Source organism: Lacerta agilis, chromosome 14, assembly GCF_009819535.1.
Source record: "Lacerta agilis isolate rLacAgi1 chromosome 14, rLacAgi1.pri, whole genome shotgun sequence".
NCBI classification, from domain to species: Eukaryota; Metazoa; Chordata; class Lepidosauria; order Squamata; family Lacertidae; genus Lacerta; species Lacerta agilis.
This window is the reverse complement of record NC_046325.1, coordinates 34,859,929-34,878,972: the sequence shown is the minus strand read 5'-3', so window position 1 is coordinate 34,878,972 and position 19,044 is coordinate 34,859,929. Positions and strand designations below refer to the sequence as shown.

At 46.0% G+C, this 19,044-nt stretch overlaps 1 protein-coding gene across 1 annotated transcript in view; it reads left to right on the top strand.

The window, feature by feature from the left end:
* The window catches only part of LASP1 (LIM and SH3 protein 1), a 53,233-nt gene that overhangs the window by 28,209 nt on the left and 5,980 nt on the right, over positions 1-19,044 (top strand). Inside the window, exons 4-5 of the mRNA XM_033171034.1 lie at positions 11,716-11,823; positions 18,619-18,784. Coding sequence (XP_033026925.1) covers positions 11,716-11,823; positions 18,619-18,784 — 274 coding nt within the window. The remainder of the gene's footprint in view (positions 1-11,715; positions 11,824-18,618; positions 18,785-19,044) is intronic.

The following is a 19,044-nucleotide window of genomic DNA, read 5'->3' as shown; positions in this document are numbered from 1 at the left end:
CATGAAGCCATTTTCCCCAAACTGCATGCACCTGATGTTATATGTGATGTCAGGTGTGGGGCAGGTAAGTATGCAGCTGCAAAGGAACTATCAAAAGCATACCTTCAGCTTCTGATGGTTCCTTGGTATAGCAGAAAACCCTGATTGATCAACTGGTCAATGCTCACAGTGAGCCCATTTGCAGATGTAGTTGAAATTCAAACCATGCCTGCAAACAGTTTTCTCTGTGGATCAATTTTGAAGGCATCTTAGTAAATCTGCAGAGCAAAATGTTCATTTGTAGGCATACTTGGAATCCCAACCACACCTGACAGTGTTTGCTGTCAATGGTAGTCAACTAATTGTCTGCATAGTGAGCCCAGTTCCCTGGTGCATTGTATGCTTAGTGACCTTTAGTCAAGGGGGAGGAGTGGACAGGTTTCATAGAGTAGTTAGTTGGTAGAGGAGGGAAACATTTCTTCCCTGTGGGTCGGTGACAACAACCGCCTAAAAGAAAAGCAGTTATCCTGGAATGTCCAACTAGAGGATGCTGCTTGGTGCTTTAAAAATTAATAGTGATAATTTATTATCGGTATCTCTCCCTCTGAGGGGTGTGATAATTTATTCTGTCCCATGCCCTACTTGACTAGGAATTATTATGAGCCACAAGATACTTTGGATAGCTTGAAGAGGGGGGGGGACATGTTGTGTTGAAGCTTTTAATGTGATCTGGCTACAGAATTTGATGCTTAGATATGATGGTATGAGATTGTAGATTCTCTTGATATACCTGCACACAAATACATCTTGTCCTTCTTTGTAATTGTTTTAATGCTATTTTTTGGTCTAGATTGCTCAGTATTTGGGAATTCATATGCTATTGTAACTTAGGGTTCAGTCAACCATTAGGGCAGTGATTGCCAACCAGTTGTCATGTGAATAGCTTTGCATTTTCTTTTGGAAGGGGGGTAGTTGAAATGGCAGGCACTTCTTCACTGGTAAAGAGGCCTTTCAGAGGGGGTGCACTGTGTGTGATTAAGAGAGATAGACAAAGAAAGAGATTCGTGTGGCTTGCGTGGTTTGTGTGAGTAAGTGAGAAGGCGGTATACCGTATATGTTGTCTGTGAGATGGTGAGAGGCACTTCGAAGAGAGAGGGAGAGGTGCATATGTGAAGTGCATTAATGTATGAGAGAGAAATACATGTGTGTGGTGTGGTCAACATGTATCCTGGTACAGTCAAAATTCGGTTCCCGAACAGCTCTGTTTCGGAATGTTTTGGCTCCCAAACTCTGAAAACCTGGAAGTAAATGTTTTGGTTTTTGAACATTTTTCCTAAGCCGAACATCCAACACAGCTTCCGCTTGAGTGCAGGAAGCTCTTGCAACCAATTGGAAGCCATGCCTCGGTTGTCAAGTGTTTCGGAAGCTGAATGGGCTTCCAGAACGGTTCAACAAGAAAGGCTTGACTTTACAGTCGTACCTTGGATCCTGAATGCCTTGGTACTCCGACGTTTTGGCTCCCAAATGCCGCAAACCCAGGAGTGTTGCAGTTTGCAAACTTTCTTTGGAACCAAACATCCAATGGGGCTTCCACTGCTTCTGATTGGCTGCAGGAGCTTCCTGGAGCCAATCAGAAGCCGCACTTTGGTTTCCAAACGTTTTGGAAGTCAAACAGACTTCCGGAACAGATTCCATTCGACTTCCAAGATACAACTGTACTAGAGAAAGCTCCCTGTTAGATGGCAACTGTGTGTATCTCCACAGTCAGGACCAACAGGACATAGGTGACTTCCCACAGCAGTCATGATATTTTCTGGGGGCAGTGGAGTAATCAAGCACCTATGACTTTTGCTCTTAAGTTGTGTTATGCCAAACCCCCATGGCAGCCATTTTGTCACCAGTGCCCACAGCACCATCTCAAAATTCAGAACATGTCTACTGCTTCAAAAAAGAAGGCAGACCCTTTGTTTTTCTTCAGCTGCTTAATCTGTCCCTTGTCATTTGCATCAGATTCATTTTCAATCCCTGACTGGATTTCATCCCCCCCCCCATCACTTTTTTTCTTATCTTAATCTTGATCTCAAAGTCATCTGAAAGAGGGTCACATTTTCTTTACAGTGCCATGTTTAGCAGAGGTAGCAGACATTCTGCCTAAAAGTTATTGATTGTGGATTGCAATCAGGAGGTCTTTCAGCAGTATGTGTGTGTGTTTTAATGCTGAAGTTCTTGAGGTGTTACTTTTTGTGCTGCTGTACTTTTGGGAATGCTCCTGCTCTGGGTTCCTCTAGCTAGCAATCCTCTTTGTTGAGCCCACATTTTTGTACTGAGGCAGGTAATCTGACTTCTAAGGTGGGAATGTTGTTGTTTCTTGTACCACTTACTTGCTAAAATGGTTTCTAAGCAGTTATAAAAATATATCAGCACACAATCAAATTATGCAATAAAACCATTTTATTAAAACATTGAAAAGGTAAAGGTACCCCTGACCATTAGGTCCAGTCACAGACAACTCGTGGGTTGCGGCACTCATCTCGCTCTATAGGCTGAGGGAGCTGGCGTTTGTCTGCAGACAGCTTTCGGGTCATGTGGCCAGCATGACTAAGCTGCTTCTGGCAAACTAGAGCAGCACATGGAAATGCTGTTTACCTTCCTGCCGTAGCGGTACCTATTTATCTACTTGCAATTTGACGTACTTTCGAACTGCTAGGTGGGCAGGAGCTGGGACCAAACAACGGGAGCTCACTCCGTCGCGGGGATTCAAACCACCGACCTTCGATCGGCAAGCCCTAGGCTCTGTGGTTTAGACAACAGCGCCACATTGAAAACACATTGAAAACATTCATAGTAAAATGCACAATAAAACCTGTTAAAATAGCAATTAAAATTATTAGATCAGGGGGTTCAGGTCAGGAGATCAGGGGAATGCACTTTAGAAGACAAGCCTGTTTAGCTTTTTGCAAGGCAGCTTGTGAGAAGGAGGCCATCAAGGAATGGTTCTTTTTCTCCTCTTCATGCCATGTGAGAGACGAGGAGGCTGCCAGCTTGATTGCATGTTGCCAGTTAACTGCTCTCTGAATTTGTAGCCTCATCTAGATGGGAGTGCTGTTTTTCTCTAGAAAGTCTGATGTGCCCCCTTTCTGTTTTAATCTGCCACCTGGGGAGGCTAGGTTTTGATTTCATCATCTGTACCCAATTGTAGTGGCTTCAGGGAATGAATGATGCACAGCTAAGTGCCAAGATGTTCTCTTCAGAGGAGAGCTTTGTATAGCCCGGGGGTCGGGAAGGCGCGGCTCCGGAGCCGCATGTGGCTCTTTTAGAGCTTTGCCGCGGCTCCGGGGCGGGGAAATGGTGGGGGGCGCTGCGCCTGTGGCCCGCCTGCGCCCCCCTGCCTGGCTTTTGGGATCGGCAGCAGGGCGCGGAGTGGTGGAGAAAGCAGCATCCCGGCTGCTTTCTCCACTCTGCGCCCTCCCGCCGATCTCAAAAGCAGGCTTTTGGGATCGGCAGCAGGGCGCGGGGTGGAGAAAGCAGCCGGGATGCAGCTCTCTCCACCCCTCGCCCTGTGTGCCGATCCCAAAATGGGATCGGCGGCTGGGCGCAGGGTGGAGAGAGTTGCATCCCGGCTGCTTTCTCCACCCCGCGCCCTCCCGCCGATCTCAAAAGCAGGCTTTTGGGATCGGCAGCAGGGCGCGGGGTGGAGAAAGCAGCCGGGATGCAGCTCTCTCCACCCCTCGCCCTGTGTGCCGATCCCAAAATGGGATCCGCGGCTGGGCGCAGGGTGGAAAGAGCTGCATCCCGGCTGCTTTCTCCACTCTGCGCCCTCCCGCCGATCTCAAAAGCAGGCTTTTGGGATCGGCAGCAGGGCGCGGGGTGGAGAAAGCAGCCGGGATGCACCTTTCTCCACCCCTCGCCCTGTGTGCCGATCCCAAAATGGGATCGGCGGCTGGGCGCAGGGTGGAGAGAGTTGCATCCCGGCTGCTTTCTCCACCCCGCGCCCTCCCGCCGATCTCAAAAGCAGGCTTTTGGGATCGGCAGCAGAGCGCAGGGTGGAGAAAGCAGTGGGGACGCACCTTTCTCCACCCCTCGCCCTGTGTGCCGATCCCAAAATGGGATCGGCGGCTGGGCGCAGGGTGGAGAGAGTTGCATCCCGGCTGCTTTTTCCACCCCGCGCCCTCCCGCCGATCTCAAAAGCAGGCTTTTGGGATCGGCAGCAGGGCGCAGGGTGGAGAAAGCAGTGGGGATGCACCTTTCTCCACCCCTCGCCCTGTGTGCCGATCCCAAAATGGGATCCGCGGCTGGGCGCAGGGTGGAGAGAGCTGCATCCCGGCTGCTTTCTCCACTCTGCGCCCTCCCGCCGATCTCAAAAGCAGGCTTTTGGGATCGGCAGCAGGGCGGGGTGGTGGAGAAAGCAGCCGGGATGCTGCTTTCTCCACCACGCCACGCCCTGTGCTCATCCCGCTTGCTTTGAAGGGAGCTGGGGACAGGGGTGAAAGCTCACCCCTCCTCCCCAGCTCCATTCAAAGCAAGCGGGGATGAGCCGTTGTGAAGGGGTGCATGGTGCCCCTTCAGAGCGGCTTATCCCCGTTTTTTTAAAGGGAGCCTGGGAGAACACCCATACACCCCCGTACACACACGCACACACCTTGACTTGATTCAACACACATACACACCCCCTGAGTTTATTCAACACCCCCTTTATTTGATTCAAAACAAACACACACACACACACCCCTACATGCACACCTTGACTTCATTCAACACCCAGGAGAGCAAGCCCAAGCTTGCTCAGAATACGAGAGGGTTTTGTATTTGGGGCATCAAAAGCAGCAAAGCATACATGCATTTGGGACCATATGGGGTGCATCTCTCTCCCCTCATTAGAGAATAATAACTGGGACTAGCCATCAAAAGTCACAGATCAGACATGCTCATATTTTTCATTGATATAGCAGCTATAGCAGCTGACTGCACGATCCTGTATATATAGCATTAAGATAAGAAACAATATATGCAGTGTTATATTTGTTTTAAATGTCGCAATGGTTTTGCGGCTCCCAGGTTTTTTTTTTCCCTTTGGAAATGGGTCCAAGTGGCTCTTTTTGTCTTAAAGGTTGCAGACCCCTGGTATAGCCTAACAAAGTGACCCAGAAGTTTCTGTCCTGGATGCCCAGAGCCCAAGGCCTAGTGAGGAATGACTCAGTACTTGAATCTGCTGTGGGGTGCCTGTTCTTACTGTTGCAATCTCTTATCTAAAAGCAACTCAATTATTAGAAAATTCATGGGAAGTTTTAGATTTTTTTCCTTTTGGACAGCAGTGTGAAGGTTGTTAAAACATTTCAGCAGAGCACATAGCATTGGATTGAAAAGCACCACTTATTCTTTTATTCCCCCCCCCCACACGTATATCTTCTCTAACTGAAGAATAGTAGAACTCACTGTTTTTCTTTTTCTTTTTTATTTCTTCTACAAAATACGATGTGATCAAATAGGATCTGGGGACAATATACTCAGTCCATATACAATTATAGATCACTGTTTAACAAATATAAAATAAAACCAAAATTAACCTACCACAGGTATGTGAATGTGCGGAAGGCAGCAAATTATAGTGACTATTATGTCTGTGTTATAAATCAGTGATGGCCAAACTTGGCCCTCCAGCTGTTTTGGGACCACAACTCCCATCATCCCTAGCTAACAGGACCAGTGGTCAGGGATGATGGGAATTGTAGTCCCAAAACAGCTGGAGGGCCAAGTTTGGCCATCACTGTTATAAATGGTTGTAGTTGCTATTTCTACAGATTCACATACATATGGCTGCACTGTTCTTGCATTTTTAGTTCCTCAGTACAGTACATGGCCCTTGCACACATTAGGCCTTCTGAGCCGTTTATTCCTTTTCATTTTCTGTGTTCCATATATTTTGCTGCTTGGGGTAGTAGTAAAACCCTGTCTCCTTCACATTACAGTGGTACCTCTGGTTAAGTACTTAATTCGTTCCGGAGGTCCGTTCTTAACCTGAAACTGTTCTTAACCTGAAGCACCACTTTAGCTAATGGGGCCTCCCGCTGCTGCCGCTGCACCGCCAGAGCACGATTTCTGTTCTTATCCTGAAGCAAAGTTCTTAACCTGAAGCGTTATTTCTGGGTTAACGGAGTTTGTAACCTGAAGCGTATGTAACCTGAAGCGTATGTAACCCGAGGTACCACTGTATTTTCTTCTAATGGCGTTATGTGTGAGCATGTTGGGGAACACAAAACCACTATGAGTTGGAGTTGGCACAGGGGAGGTGGTATCCCTGAAGTGTTAGGTCAGGAGGTGGACCAAGCTGCCCCACAGGTGAAATAGCATTGTGTTGCAAGTTGGCTGACTGAGGTAGATAGCTCTAGGTTTGCTTTTTGTGTGAGAGGAATTCTAGAAACCGCTGGATGCAAAAGTGGCTTAGTTCTTGCCAGAGGGTTTAGACTTTTTTGTCCACTTGTTGCCCCATCTGGTAGCTCCTACTAGACCTCCCCCAAGGGCACCCAGGGCAGAAATAACCACACTGAAGGCCCTCCCACACACCTCTGTGAGTTCTGTGTATTTATTTTGAGTAGCTAAGAAGGCGTAGCTAGCTTGCCAGAAGCACACAATTACTTTCTGTGTGAGTAAACAAGTCCACCAGTTGGACTAATTTTAACGCCTTCAGCCCACATATGACCATGAAATAAGAGGGCTTATTTCCTGTGGCTTTGCTTTCTCATGCGTTGAAAATAGTACCTTGCGGGGAGTGGGGAATACTTTGAGGCAGGATAGCACCTGGGACTTAAAGAGTCCTTTCTGCTCAAATGTTGGATGGCTTATTTTAATCATGCATGAAAGATGGTTGTCCACACTTTCCCATGGCTGATGTGAGGCAGCTTCATATTGTACCTGACCAGCTTTCTTTATGCAGTAAATTTGCACAGGTTATAAGCATGTTTCCTTCTATGTCACCAAAAGTGAGGTCTTAACCATGAACTATTGGTACTTGTGAATAAGCATAAGGTCCACTCCTTCATATGGTACCCATCTCCATCATAGAGAGTGCCAGTTTGTTCCTGGAAGATGAGAACTTGTTTAATGCAGTACAATCCTGCTTGAGGGGTAAATGTTTCTGTAAAAATGAGAGCATGTAAAGTAGGGGATATTCTCTGTAAGAGAATTAAGGCAGTTTGCCTTTGTTCAGGTGAAGGCAGCCATTAATATATTTTGACTTTCCTAGTCTTTAGTACAGACTTTGGATTTTTTAGGAAAAGATAAAGCTGTATTGTCTTATTTAGAGCAAAAGAACAGAAAAGCAGAATGGCTTACTGCTTGTTAAACTCTTTTTTTTTTCTTTTTGCATATTGTCAGGGTAGTATTGGAACAGCCCTGTCAGTATACTCTGCACGACTAAAAAACACACAAAAATCTGTACCAGAGAAAGCTGGAGGCTACAACCAGTCACCAAAACTGAATGCCTAGTTGTCATTTTTGGGTCAAACAGCTGGAAGGTCCTATTTTTCAATACAACCTTTTGGTTCCTGAAATTCAGTCTGATTGTGCAGATAAAATATAACGGATAGAATTCTACAGGATGTGTAACTACTGTGTGAAAACAGTCAAGGTCAACAGATCCCCAGGCATGCACTTCCAGATAGTGGAGACATCAGGTGCCATCCTGGTGCCCAGGCATCTTCACATGGTTGCAAGTGGCCAGGTGCAAAATGTGCCTGGCACTTGGTGAATTTCAAACGCTGGCTACAATCTTTGTGAATCTTGGAAACTTGTGTGTGTGTTCATTTTGCAGGGTTCATTCTGCTTGTTCTAGGGAAATCTTCAGACCACCCAACTTAGTTTCTGATACTTCCCAAAATTTCAACCATGTTATTTAATTAAGAGCTAGAAGCTTGATTTTCATTTTTTTAATGAAGGTTGAGATTGTCAAGATGGTGATTTGTGTCCACTACCCAGTTATGAACTTGTGGAGACAGTTGAAGATGGCCACTTATTCTGGAGCCGACTGGGGACTGTAGTCATGGCTTGGTTAAACTTCCATAGATCTTTAACTGGTTTGACTAAATGGGCGGAAAATGCATACTTTTTGATCTGGTGAATAGAATTGCTTCTTTACTGAGACTGGTTGATGACTGCTAGTCCTCTCTTCTTCTGGCTGCCCCATTGTGTTCCCGCTTTCTTGTTGTCTTCCACCCTCACAGTCCTTTTTAGCAACTCATAATAGCCCAGTATTGAGCAGGACATGGGAAAAAGCTAACCAGTTTGCCTGACTCACTCATGTCTGGCCTTCCGTAAGCATCAGAACTGAGTTGATTCCAGCTGAGTGCCCATAAAAGGACAGAAAAAACTGAAAGCCTGCCTTGTCTGAGCACTTCCTCTGCATGTAGCACTCTGTTGCTTCACTCTCTGGTGTGCAAAAGAAATGTCTCCCTTTGCACACAGTCTGCAAAACTTCAGCAGGGATCACACTTCTATGTTGAATTCTCAATTATAATTGATACAGTAGCCCTTTTACAAGGCACATTTTAATCCTTTCTTTAATTCACACAACTCTGGGAGATTTGATATCTGATTTTACAGATAGAGTCAGGAACTCATTGTATTATTTGCCTTATGTCAGTGAGTTTGTGCCTGAGCTGCAATTTGATGACAGAGGTGCAAGGTTGAGATAAGGGGAAATGCTTTGCTTCCATCCCTGGCCCTTCATGGTGAAAATAGACGTTTGGAATAAAACAGTGGGATGGAATTCTTAAGCAATCCCTACCAGTACATTCACTAAGCGGCAGAAGTGGTTGGTGGGCTGGCTGGCTACGGAGCCAGTTGAAACCACTTTGCAGTCCTCCTTCCTCCTCATTTTCTGATACAGTATATCACAATGTTTCGCTGGTGATACATCATGATGTTGAAAAGCAGATATTGCCCAGCCCTAACAGGTAAGACTCAGGTCACTTTGCAGAAGAGAAGTTGGCAATTGTTTTACATCATACTGGAATGTTGAATTCTTCTGTGTTAACCCAGGTGAGGTTGAGCCCAAGTGGTAGCTGGAAGTCTTCTGATGTTTGGAAATAGTTATTTTGGTAACTTTGGACTAACATGGGTCAGTGTAGCAATAAGCAACCCTGTAAGTTTTTTTCCCCAAAAAAGCTCGGCTGCAGGCAGAATTCAAAGGAGCCAAATTACAGAATTCTACAGAACAGCTGGCTACTGCACCAGTGCATAACTGATCATGGTAACATGGTTACCCTTCATGGTAACTGATGTTCGCACTGTGCAAATATACTTGTAAGGCAGCATGCTCTACATATATTGGCTCCTTATGTGTATTGTCAAAACTTTGCATATTGTACCAACCTAAGACATCATATTTTCATTTTGCCTACACCACATAGCCTACCTTTGGGACCAATGTGGCAGCCATCACCTACAGAATTTCTAATACTTAGTACAATTGCAAACAAACAAGTGGTGTTTTTTTTAGACTTCTTGCACTGGCAAGTAGTTCTCCTGCAGCAGCTCTTACATTGCTACTAGGCTATGCATTACTTGGCACACCCCTGAGAATGATCCCTCATGGCTTGCTAAAATTGCGGTCATTTATGTCTCTGTCCCTGTTAACCCCACACTACTCTTCTGTATTGGCATGCTCTATTTATTTGAAGTTTCTCAACCATTTGAGATCTAGGAAGCTGCTTGCAGCTGTGGCTGTCTCTCCACAGCCTATGAGAACAAGGCTCCCTCTCTTCTTTTCCATTCTGGCTCCCATTGGGACTGCCAGCGAAGCTGTTCGCATCCAACAAGCAGATGATTTTAGGGTTTTTGTCCTTGCTTGGAGGACAGAGTTGAGTTATTGGGTAAAGAATTATATTGTAAGTTAGTGTAAGAGTATCTTTATTTTTGAGTTTCACGGAAAGTTTCATCAGGCAGAAGCATTCAAGAAAATCAAACTTAGGGGATGGACAAAATTGAGCCCATAAAATTCATTCTAATTATTTTGTAACTCTTGTCTGTTGTGGGGCCAACATGACAGCCACTGTGGCATATGCATATATAACATTCTGGCCAGGTTAAGAAATCTTTAAGTGAGAGAGTCTTAAAACTGCATTATCTTACATATATGTGGAGCAGTCTATCTGTAGGCATTATTCAGGCTTATATTAAGACAATCAATTATTTAATCAGTTAGTGGGTGGAAATGGGGAGGAATTTTATTTAAAATATATCACATAGATCAGTCAGCTGCTTTGAAACAAAATATTTGTTTTTGCTTGGTTTTTTGTTTGTTTGTTTGTTTGTTTGTTTGTATCCAGTTTGCCTCCACTATGGAACTTGTTGCCACAGGAGGCGGCAATGGCCGCCAGCTTGGATGGTTTTAAAAGAACATGGGACAAATTCATTGAGGGGAGGTCTGTTAATGATCACTAGCCATGATGGCTATGCTCTGCCACCACAGATTGAGGCTGCAATGTTTCTGAATACCAGTTGCTGGAAACCACAGGAGGGGAGAATGCTCTTGTGCTCAAATCCTTCTTGTTGGTTTCACTCAGGCATCTGATTGGGCACTGTGAGAGCAGGATGCTGGTCTAGATGAGCCATTGGCCTGATCCAGCAGGCTCTTCTTACATGCCCATGGTTTCCCCATAAAACCTGTTTCATATGATCATATGGCTCAGATTGAAACCCCCCAGCAATCTTTGATCAACATTTGTGAGTTGCTAATGTTTTGAGAAGTGTTCTCTGTGAGCCCAGGGTATCAACAACTATTATTTCAAGCAAACCTAAATAGGAGAAAACTTCCAGATGTCTCCATACTGGAACCTGATCTGAGCCTCTGCACTCTTGTTGGGTAGCTTGAGATAAGAGTTCATGAAATGATGTTTTTTAGGGAGGTTTAAACCACCAAGAACCTTGCTGGATAAAATCCCCTCTTCATTCGGCTTTGCATTTCTATTTTTAGATACTTGAAGCACATATTAGACAGTATTTTGGGGCCTGATGTCCTGATAGCTGTAAATCTCAATCAATCTTGATGGCATTGGAAGATGATACAGAACACCATTGTACCAGATGTCTGTATTGGAGACTCACAGGATAGTTGAACTGTGATGTTGACATATTTGAGATGCATAGAACAGAATTTGTTGTGCTCATATTGCCAAATTATTTGGAGGTGGGTGGTATAAGTATATTCACTTAATGACCTGAGCCTATAGGTATGTTTAGACAGTGTGTGTAGTCAGTAGTCTACAAATTCCAATGCCTTGCTGGACAGCCTATTCTTTCCTTCCTTTGTCTAGGTTGATAGTCTCAGTTCTTTAAAGAGTGAAGATGGGGGATTCTTCCCACAGTTGTGTTGTGGTTCTGAGGTGCTCGGTGCACCTTGAGAGCAGTGCAGCTGTAGTGACAGTCATCCTTCCCTCTTCACATCCAAGCTTCCCTACTGTTGTACTGCCTTTAGGAAGTTTTCTGAACACCTAAAAAATGTGCTGTGAGATGGATTAACTCCATCCTTTCTCCTGAGGTTGGATGACTCTATGCTGTACTTTCAGAGACAAAACCCTGCAAGGTCTTGCAACCCTGAGTTTTGGCTGACAGTTAGGTTTTCTTGCCATGGAGGCTTGTGTCCCACTTGCTGCCCCTGCAAGTCAGGGTTTGTACCTTTTAAAGAAATTTCTGACTGTAGGAGAGTAATACATATATATCCTTCCTCATTCACATACACAGGTCCGCTACAAGGAGGAGTTCGAAAAGAATAAAGGGAAGGGCTTCAGCGTGGTGGCTGACACCCCGGAATTGCAGCGAATCAAGAAGACCCAGGATCAGATCAGTAACGTAAGCCACCCTGCATATTCTGTTTTCTGCCTGCATATTTTATACTGTTCAGCGTTGGTTTTCCCCTTGGCAGGTACTACTGCAGCACAGTTTTCGCTTTCAAAATCCATGCTGCAAACTCCCAAATTCTATAGTTGTTTTGAAACTGGGCAGTGTTGCAGAAATTATCTCACAGCCTTAGCCTTACTTGTTCTGCACAGCACAGAAAACAATACAGTTAAATGTATTATCAAAAGTTTCAAATGCTGACAGCGAGTTTGTGTGTTACACAGAAGTGTCTTTTCTCTCTTTGTTTCAAATAGTATAAAAATACTTGAGCTTTATCATGTTGGAACTTGATAAAAGAAGAGTACTTTATGCAAAAAGTCTTAATTGTTAACAGCATGTGTTGGTTTTTCCTAAGGAAAAATAAAATACCACGCTGGTGATTGCTCACTACATTGAATTTTTCTTTGAAACAAAGGAATAGGAAGTGGGTGGGTTTAAGCAGGAACTGTGGACTCAGGTTACTAAATGTCCAATGTTGCTGAAGGACTGGGTTACATAACTGTTTCCTCCCACTAAACAACTTAGTAAACAATTTCACCAAGGCATAGAAAGAAAGTATCTGGCAAGAAATATAAGTTAATTTTTGGATCTTGACTACTTTCTTTTCCTTCAGGTAGAGTAGAATTTGGACTTGTAGTATACAAATGATAGGAATCTTGGAGGCAGTCAGTTCTACCCATGAGAAGAAATGAAGTACTTTTTCTGAGTCAGGTACCATTCTCTGATTAGCCCTAATGTCTCCCAGACCTCTTTCCCTTGCATTTGCCTGTAAATTATTTACCAGCCTCCTGGGGTTTTTTGGCCAGGAGGGCTTGAAATGTCCCCCCCCCCCCTTCTGAGGGCTGGACCTTGCTGAACTAACAGCATAGCCTGGAACATTTTTACCATTTGAGCTCTTAACTTCTCCTCCCCTGTGCTATGAGTGATTTGCAAAATGAGGAAACAGTAGCAGAACTTGACCTGCTTCTCAGAAAAACACCGTCCATGAGACCTTGAACTAAACATCTTGTGACTGTTCCATAACAGAATATAGTAATCAACCATATGTAGCTGAAGAATCATACTACAGGGATCCATGAATCCAAATACTCCCATAAGCAAACTGAGCAGCTGTGGCTTAACCCTGCTGTATTGTGTCTCTAGCCAATGCAGGGGTGCCATCTCACACTCAGGATTGTGGGTGCCTGCCACTGCAACGTGGCTGCCTACCGGCTTTTCTCATTGACTTTGTGGGTACCTGGCCCCCACAGTCATATTATTATGGGTGCCCAGGCACCCACGGCTCCCTGGAGTTGGCTCCTGTGAGCTAATGCAGACACATTTCTCCCTCCCACTCTGAGACTTCCTACGTATTGTCATCTTTGGCTGTTTTCCCTCTTGACCTCTGTTCCACCCCCAGCTGCACACAGAGGGCTCCAGCAGCCCAGGCACTGGAGGATTTGAACCAGCTGCTAGCTTTCTTCCATTATGTATTCCTTCCATATGTGTTGGAAGGACATGGGCCCAGCCTTCCCAGCACCTGCTCTTGCTGGAAGCTGTGATGGAATGGGACAGAGACACCCTGACACTGCCTTGTAGGGAGTCAGTGGGAAGAGGTGACCAGTTTGATTTCCTCTTTCAGGAAAACAGCAAAAATTGTCTTATCTTCTTCCATGGATACTTTATATAGTTTTTAGTACATAGTGTGGTCTACAACTCCTACCACACAACAGTTTTGAGGTTGGTGGGAGATGGTAACCCTAACTACACAGAGCTTCCAAATGGGGTAGAAGAAAATGTTCCCATTTCTGAAGGCACCAATTAACAATGTGACCAGGCACCTGTGACTCTTTATACAGTCAAACCTCGCTTGTTGAACATAATCTGTTCTGGAAGCCCATTTGGCTTCCAAAATGTTCAACGACCGAGGTGCTGCTTCTGATTGGCTGCAGGAGCTTCCTGCACTCAAGCAGAAGCTGCATCAGATGTTTGGCTTCCAAAAAATGTTCAAAAACTGGAGCATTTACTTCCAAGTTTTCGGTGTTTGGGAGCCGAAATGTTCTAAAACGGAGGCGTTCAGGATCCGAGGTTTGACTGTAGTAGTTACTTACTATTCTCAAAGCTGAGTAAGAGGTTTTATTTCCATTTTACTAAGTGGGTAATGGTGGACAAAGCATGCAATTTTCTGAGGGCCACCCAGTAATTATTTTAAGATGGGAGTTGAACCCATATCCCCCAGTACCAAGCTGTGAGCACCTTTTTTCACTGATTTGGGTGGGTGAGACTGCACTAGGTGACTAAACCGTTGGGAGCAGGGTCCTCCCTGCAAGGAATTTACATACTGTAGGGGTGAAGAGGTCTGAAGATCAAAAACAAGGAAGTGACAAATGGCATAAAGTAAGCAAGGAGAATGTGAAATATCAAGACTTCCATGGTGAAAATTAGTGTGTGGTGATTTCTTAGTGTCTTCTGTTTAATCCTAGCTGCAAAATACTTTTTTTGAGGTCTGTTGACTAATCTGGCCTTAATAATTTGCTTTGGCCATCTGGCATGAGCTGGTGCTCTGGGGGTTAATTCAGGGATGGGGGGAGCCCTGCAGGATGAGTTTAATCCCACAGGAATTCCCTTCCCAGGCGCTCTGCTCCACATTCTCTTTTGCCAGACACACTTTGAGCTTTTAAGTACAGTAATTGCCCTTTTCTGCTTTTTCCTCTTCAGTTGCAGACTCAGTTCTGTCCCCTCTTGGCTGCAAACCTCCCAGGTTTGCAGTTGGATGTGTGTCTTGGGAAAGGGCTTGTCTGATGCTTATAGCAAAACCCAATTTGGCACACAATCCTTAGAAAAACCCATGGAGGCAACAAAACCACATGTGGGGCTGTCTCTGTAGATTCCAGCTTTTTTGCATGGTTCGCATGATCCTTAAGAGGGCCAGATACCTTGGAAAGGCTTTTTCCATCCTGTTAGGTGGGTTTTCTTTTTTTTTTAAAGGAGGCAGTGGGCCACTGCTATATAAAGAGAAGTTAAAGTATGATTGTGTCTATTCCTACAATGGCAGCAAAGATAATCTTAAACAAAATGTGAGTGGTGCCTGGCTAATAACTCTGAACCCTAAAAGGTGTGGAAAGTATACATATATCCACATGATGGGATGAGGTTTTGATCCTTATGCTCCCTAATCAAGCAGAGGATGCTCACCCAAATAAAGGCTCAGATCTATCCCTGCACAAAATGTGCCCTTATTCCACCTCCTTTACTCTTATCATACCATGTTGCTATGGAGGAAGATGAAGTACTGTATATTCTGGCGTATAAGACTACTTTTTAATCCAGGAAAATCTTCTCAAAAGTCGGGGGTTGTCTTATACGCCGGGTGAAGAATCTGCAGTCGAGTATATCTCAAACTCTGTATTTTAACTGGAAAAGTTAGGGGTCGTCTTATACGCCAGAAAATACAGTATAGCATGTAATGGTGGAAGAATACCTAGGGCTGTTAGGCAGAGTTGTGACCACAGATATCTTTTCCTTGATCACATGTAGGGAATTTGCAGCCAGACTTTGCCCTTGGTAAACACAACTGGAGATAGAGGACTGTTACCAATAGCAACCTTTCTTTGGCAGTGCGGGGTTTATGGTAGGTAGCTTCCTGTACGGCTGTGGACATGCTGTAGACTGTAATGAGCATATCTTTAAACATACACAAAGAACCATACCCTCATCAATGAGTATTGCGTTTTATGCAGGCCTGCCCTGAAGTTGTGTTGGCATTCGCCGTAACTGGCCTTGCCAGCAGAGCAGAGAGATGGGGGACCTCCAGCACACAGGCCATTTCCCTCCAACCATGCCCACATGTCAATCAGCTGACATCACTGAGTGATGACGCTGGGTGCTGCTTCAGCAGCATATTTCCTGAAGGGAAATATCCACCCCCCCATCAGCATTGACATATGGGTAGCCCCACCCACCTGTCAAAGTTTGCTTGTAGGTTGGGGGAGAGGGAGTGATCTGGTCCACCAGGCCACAAAAGTTCCCCATGCCTGAAAGTAGAGGGTTGGTAGAGGGGTGCTTTGACTTTTAAACATCTATTGAAAACTGTGTTATTCAGACAGGACTTTGAAACATTTCTTTTTCCAAGCCAGTTTCTTTTTAATGCTTTATCAATGTTACTGTAATTTTATATGCTGTATACACCTTGCTACATTTTATAAATATTTAAATAAAAACACTCGCAAGTGGACTCCCTGCCTCGCAAGGGGTAGAAAACTCAAGTTCCTCAGTGGTTTAGGGCCCAACTTTTAGAAATTGGGGACTGACCTTAATTTTTGAACGGTTGTGATCTTATGTTGGACAGAGTGTCTCAGATTTTGAGTGGGCAACATGTGCTCTGGTGTTGCCCCTTGCTTTGTTGGTAGGCTCTGACAGGCTTGCCTGGTGGTGGTGGTGGTAGCCGTGCTGCAAGTTACACTAGATGGCTGGGTTTACCATATTGCCTGAATATAATCCGCACTCTTAAAATTCAAGGCTTATTTGCGGGTGCAGCCACCAAGTCGGTGCCGACGCTCAGCACCCCGCTCCCCAAGCTGGTGTCACCCGCCCCTGTTCAGGGCGGTAGTGCTGGGAGGCAGGCACGGAGCTTGCTCGGAGTCGAGCGCTGACACCGGCTTGGGGAGCTGGGTGCCCGCCTCCTAGTTGCTTGGTGGTGCGTGTGCTCCCTAGCTGCTTGGCAGTGGGGGGAGCATTGCTTCCACCTCCCAGCTGCTTAGCGGTGCACACGCTCCCTAGCTGCTTGGCCTGCACATGCTCAGTGGCGTACGAAGCGGGCGGTATGCTCCAGGTTCCACCCAGGGGGTGACAAGATGGGCCACTGCCTCTCCCCAGCTGTGGAGCAGCGAAGGGCACGCACGGTCAGTATGGGCACCGCTTGCGCGACTTCCATATGGGCTGCTGCTCACACACGGCGTCTGTACAGGCTGTCACGTGTGCACAGTGCAATCGGGCTGCCAGGCAGTTCGCCCTGCCCCTCGGCATACTGCCCTGGGTGACAGAGAGGGCCCCTCCGCCACTGCGCACACTCTCCCTCCCATCAAGCAGCTGGGAGGCAGGCACCGCTCTCCCCCACCAAGCAGCTAGGGAGCGCACACCGCCAACTACCTGGGAGGCGGGCACCACTCCCCCACACTGCCTAGCAGCTAGGGAGCATACACTGCCAACCACCTGGGAGGCGGGCACGCCGCACCCCCACCCCCCGCCAAGCAGCTAGGGAGCGCACACGCTCCGCAGCTGCTTTCAGCAGCATATGGTAAAAAGTCGCGAATATAAGCTGCACTTTAACTTTTCAGGGTCTGAAATTTGAACAAAAGTGTGGCTTATATTCAGGCCAATACGGTACCTATTTTAATAGCCCACAATGCCCTAGACTCTAGGGGTGAGGAACTTCCGACGCTTTAAGCTGTCAGACGTGGCCCACAAAGCCATTTTTAAAAATGCCCATCTGCCACCAGCTGATATCATGGGGGACGACGACACAGGATTTGATTCTGAATTCACTGTGTGCACTACTTCCCTTGCTAGGAACAGTAATGAACAGCTAAAGCATCATGATTTAACTTCAGTTTATAAGCAAGCAGTGGTTAAAGCTTGCTCAGCAGTTTGGCTGTGTGCCACTGTTCCCCTGCTGGAGCTAGTTGCATGTACCCAAAGCTCATGACGGGGCTGCTTGAAAGCCCTTTTCAAATGGCCCTGCGTTGCTCTTTAAATGTCTGAAAACCGGAGGTTTAAAGAGCAGTGCTGGGCTGTTTCCAAAAGAGCTTTGAAGCAGCCCGATGCCGCATTTTAAAGGCATGACTGTTGGGGCTTCAAAGTACAGCATTGCCTGATGTCACTATGACATCAGGTGGTTGTCAGGAGGGCAGTGGGGAGATAAAGATCTGACCCACCAGTCAAAAATGGGTCCCTAGGCCTGCTGTAAAATGACACTACATTGGGGAAAATGTAAATGGTGGCTAGACCCTATAGTGCTGTTTGAAGTGCTAGGCCTGTAAAATTAAATGGAGGGGCAGGCGTGGGCAGCAGGCCCTGGAAGTTGCCCAAGGATGCTCTCTGTTGACACTGGCCCTGGCCCTGCATCTTCAGGTAGCAGGTGTTTAATGTCTGTACATCAAAAGCAGCTAAGATGCAGGAGCAAGTAACCAACAGTAGTGATGCTTTGGTATTCCTGATTGTAGAATTTCTGTCTTGCATCTACTGAATAAAAAGGCAGCTGAAATGTTTGGAGGGAGAGCCAAGCACTGAGCTTGGCGGTATGTGCCAAGCCATTCCTTTGCTTGTACTCTGCAGCCACAGGAGAAGGGGGAGGTAACAGTTCACAGTACGTGAAGTGCTAGTTGTCCACTGCCACCTTCTGGTTTAAATGCAGTGCTGCAGTGACTTCTCAGATGGGAGGGAGGTAGGTTGAAGGGGGCGTTTCTGAAGAGAGAATGATAGGACTATATTACTGAGCCTTCCACCCTTGGGATTATCGGTTCATTCACTTGCAGCTGCCAGTTTACCATTCACAACCACTGAGTTTTATCTGGAATACTAGAGAGAGGGCTGAATGCAGTGGAGACTGTGTGTGTGAGGGGAGGGAGAAGCTTCACATTGTAAGAACTTTATAGACCAGGCAGAAAGGCACCTTCTGATTGTGTGGGGAATATATTAAACAACACGAAAACATTCACACTATGTGTGTTATTCGTGCTGCTCTAATATTTTCTTCCCCTTCCTCTGCAGATAAAGTACCATGAAGAGTTTGAGAAGAGCAGGATGGGCGCACCTGGTGGAGAGGGAGGCGAATCGGAACGCCAGAACTCCCAGGAGGGCGCCAACTACAGGAGGCCACTGGAGCAGCACCCACCACCACACCAGCAACCTCATCATGTCCAACCAAGTACTCCTGGTAATAAGTTGTGCTGGAGAAAAGGGGTGGGGGGAATACCAGCAATCCACCCTACATACTTGAATGAATGGGTCTTCCTGTGGCATTTAGCAACCCCACCACCCCAAAAAAGGAGGGGAAATCCAACAGTTTGACCCTGTTCACTGTGTGATGATAAGATAGTGCCTTTGTAAGGACCTATTAGAATGATTGAATTGGTTTTCTGATCAGGAAAATTCCATGGCAGTTAAGGAGGTGGAGGGTGGAGCTTAAGCTGAAGG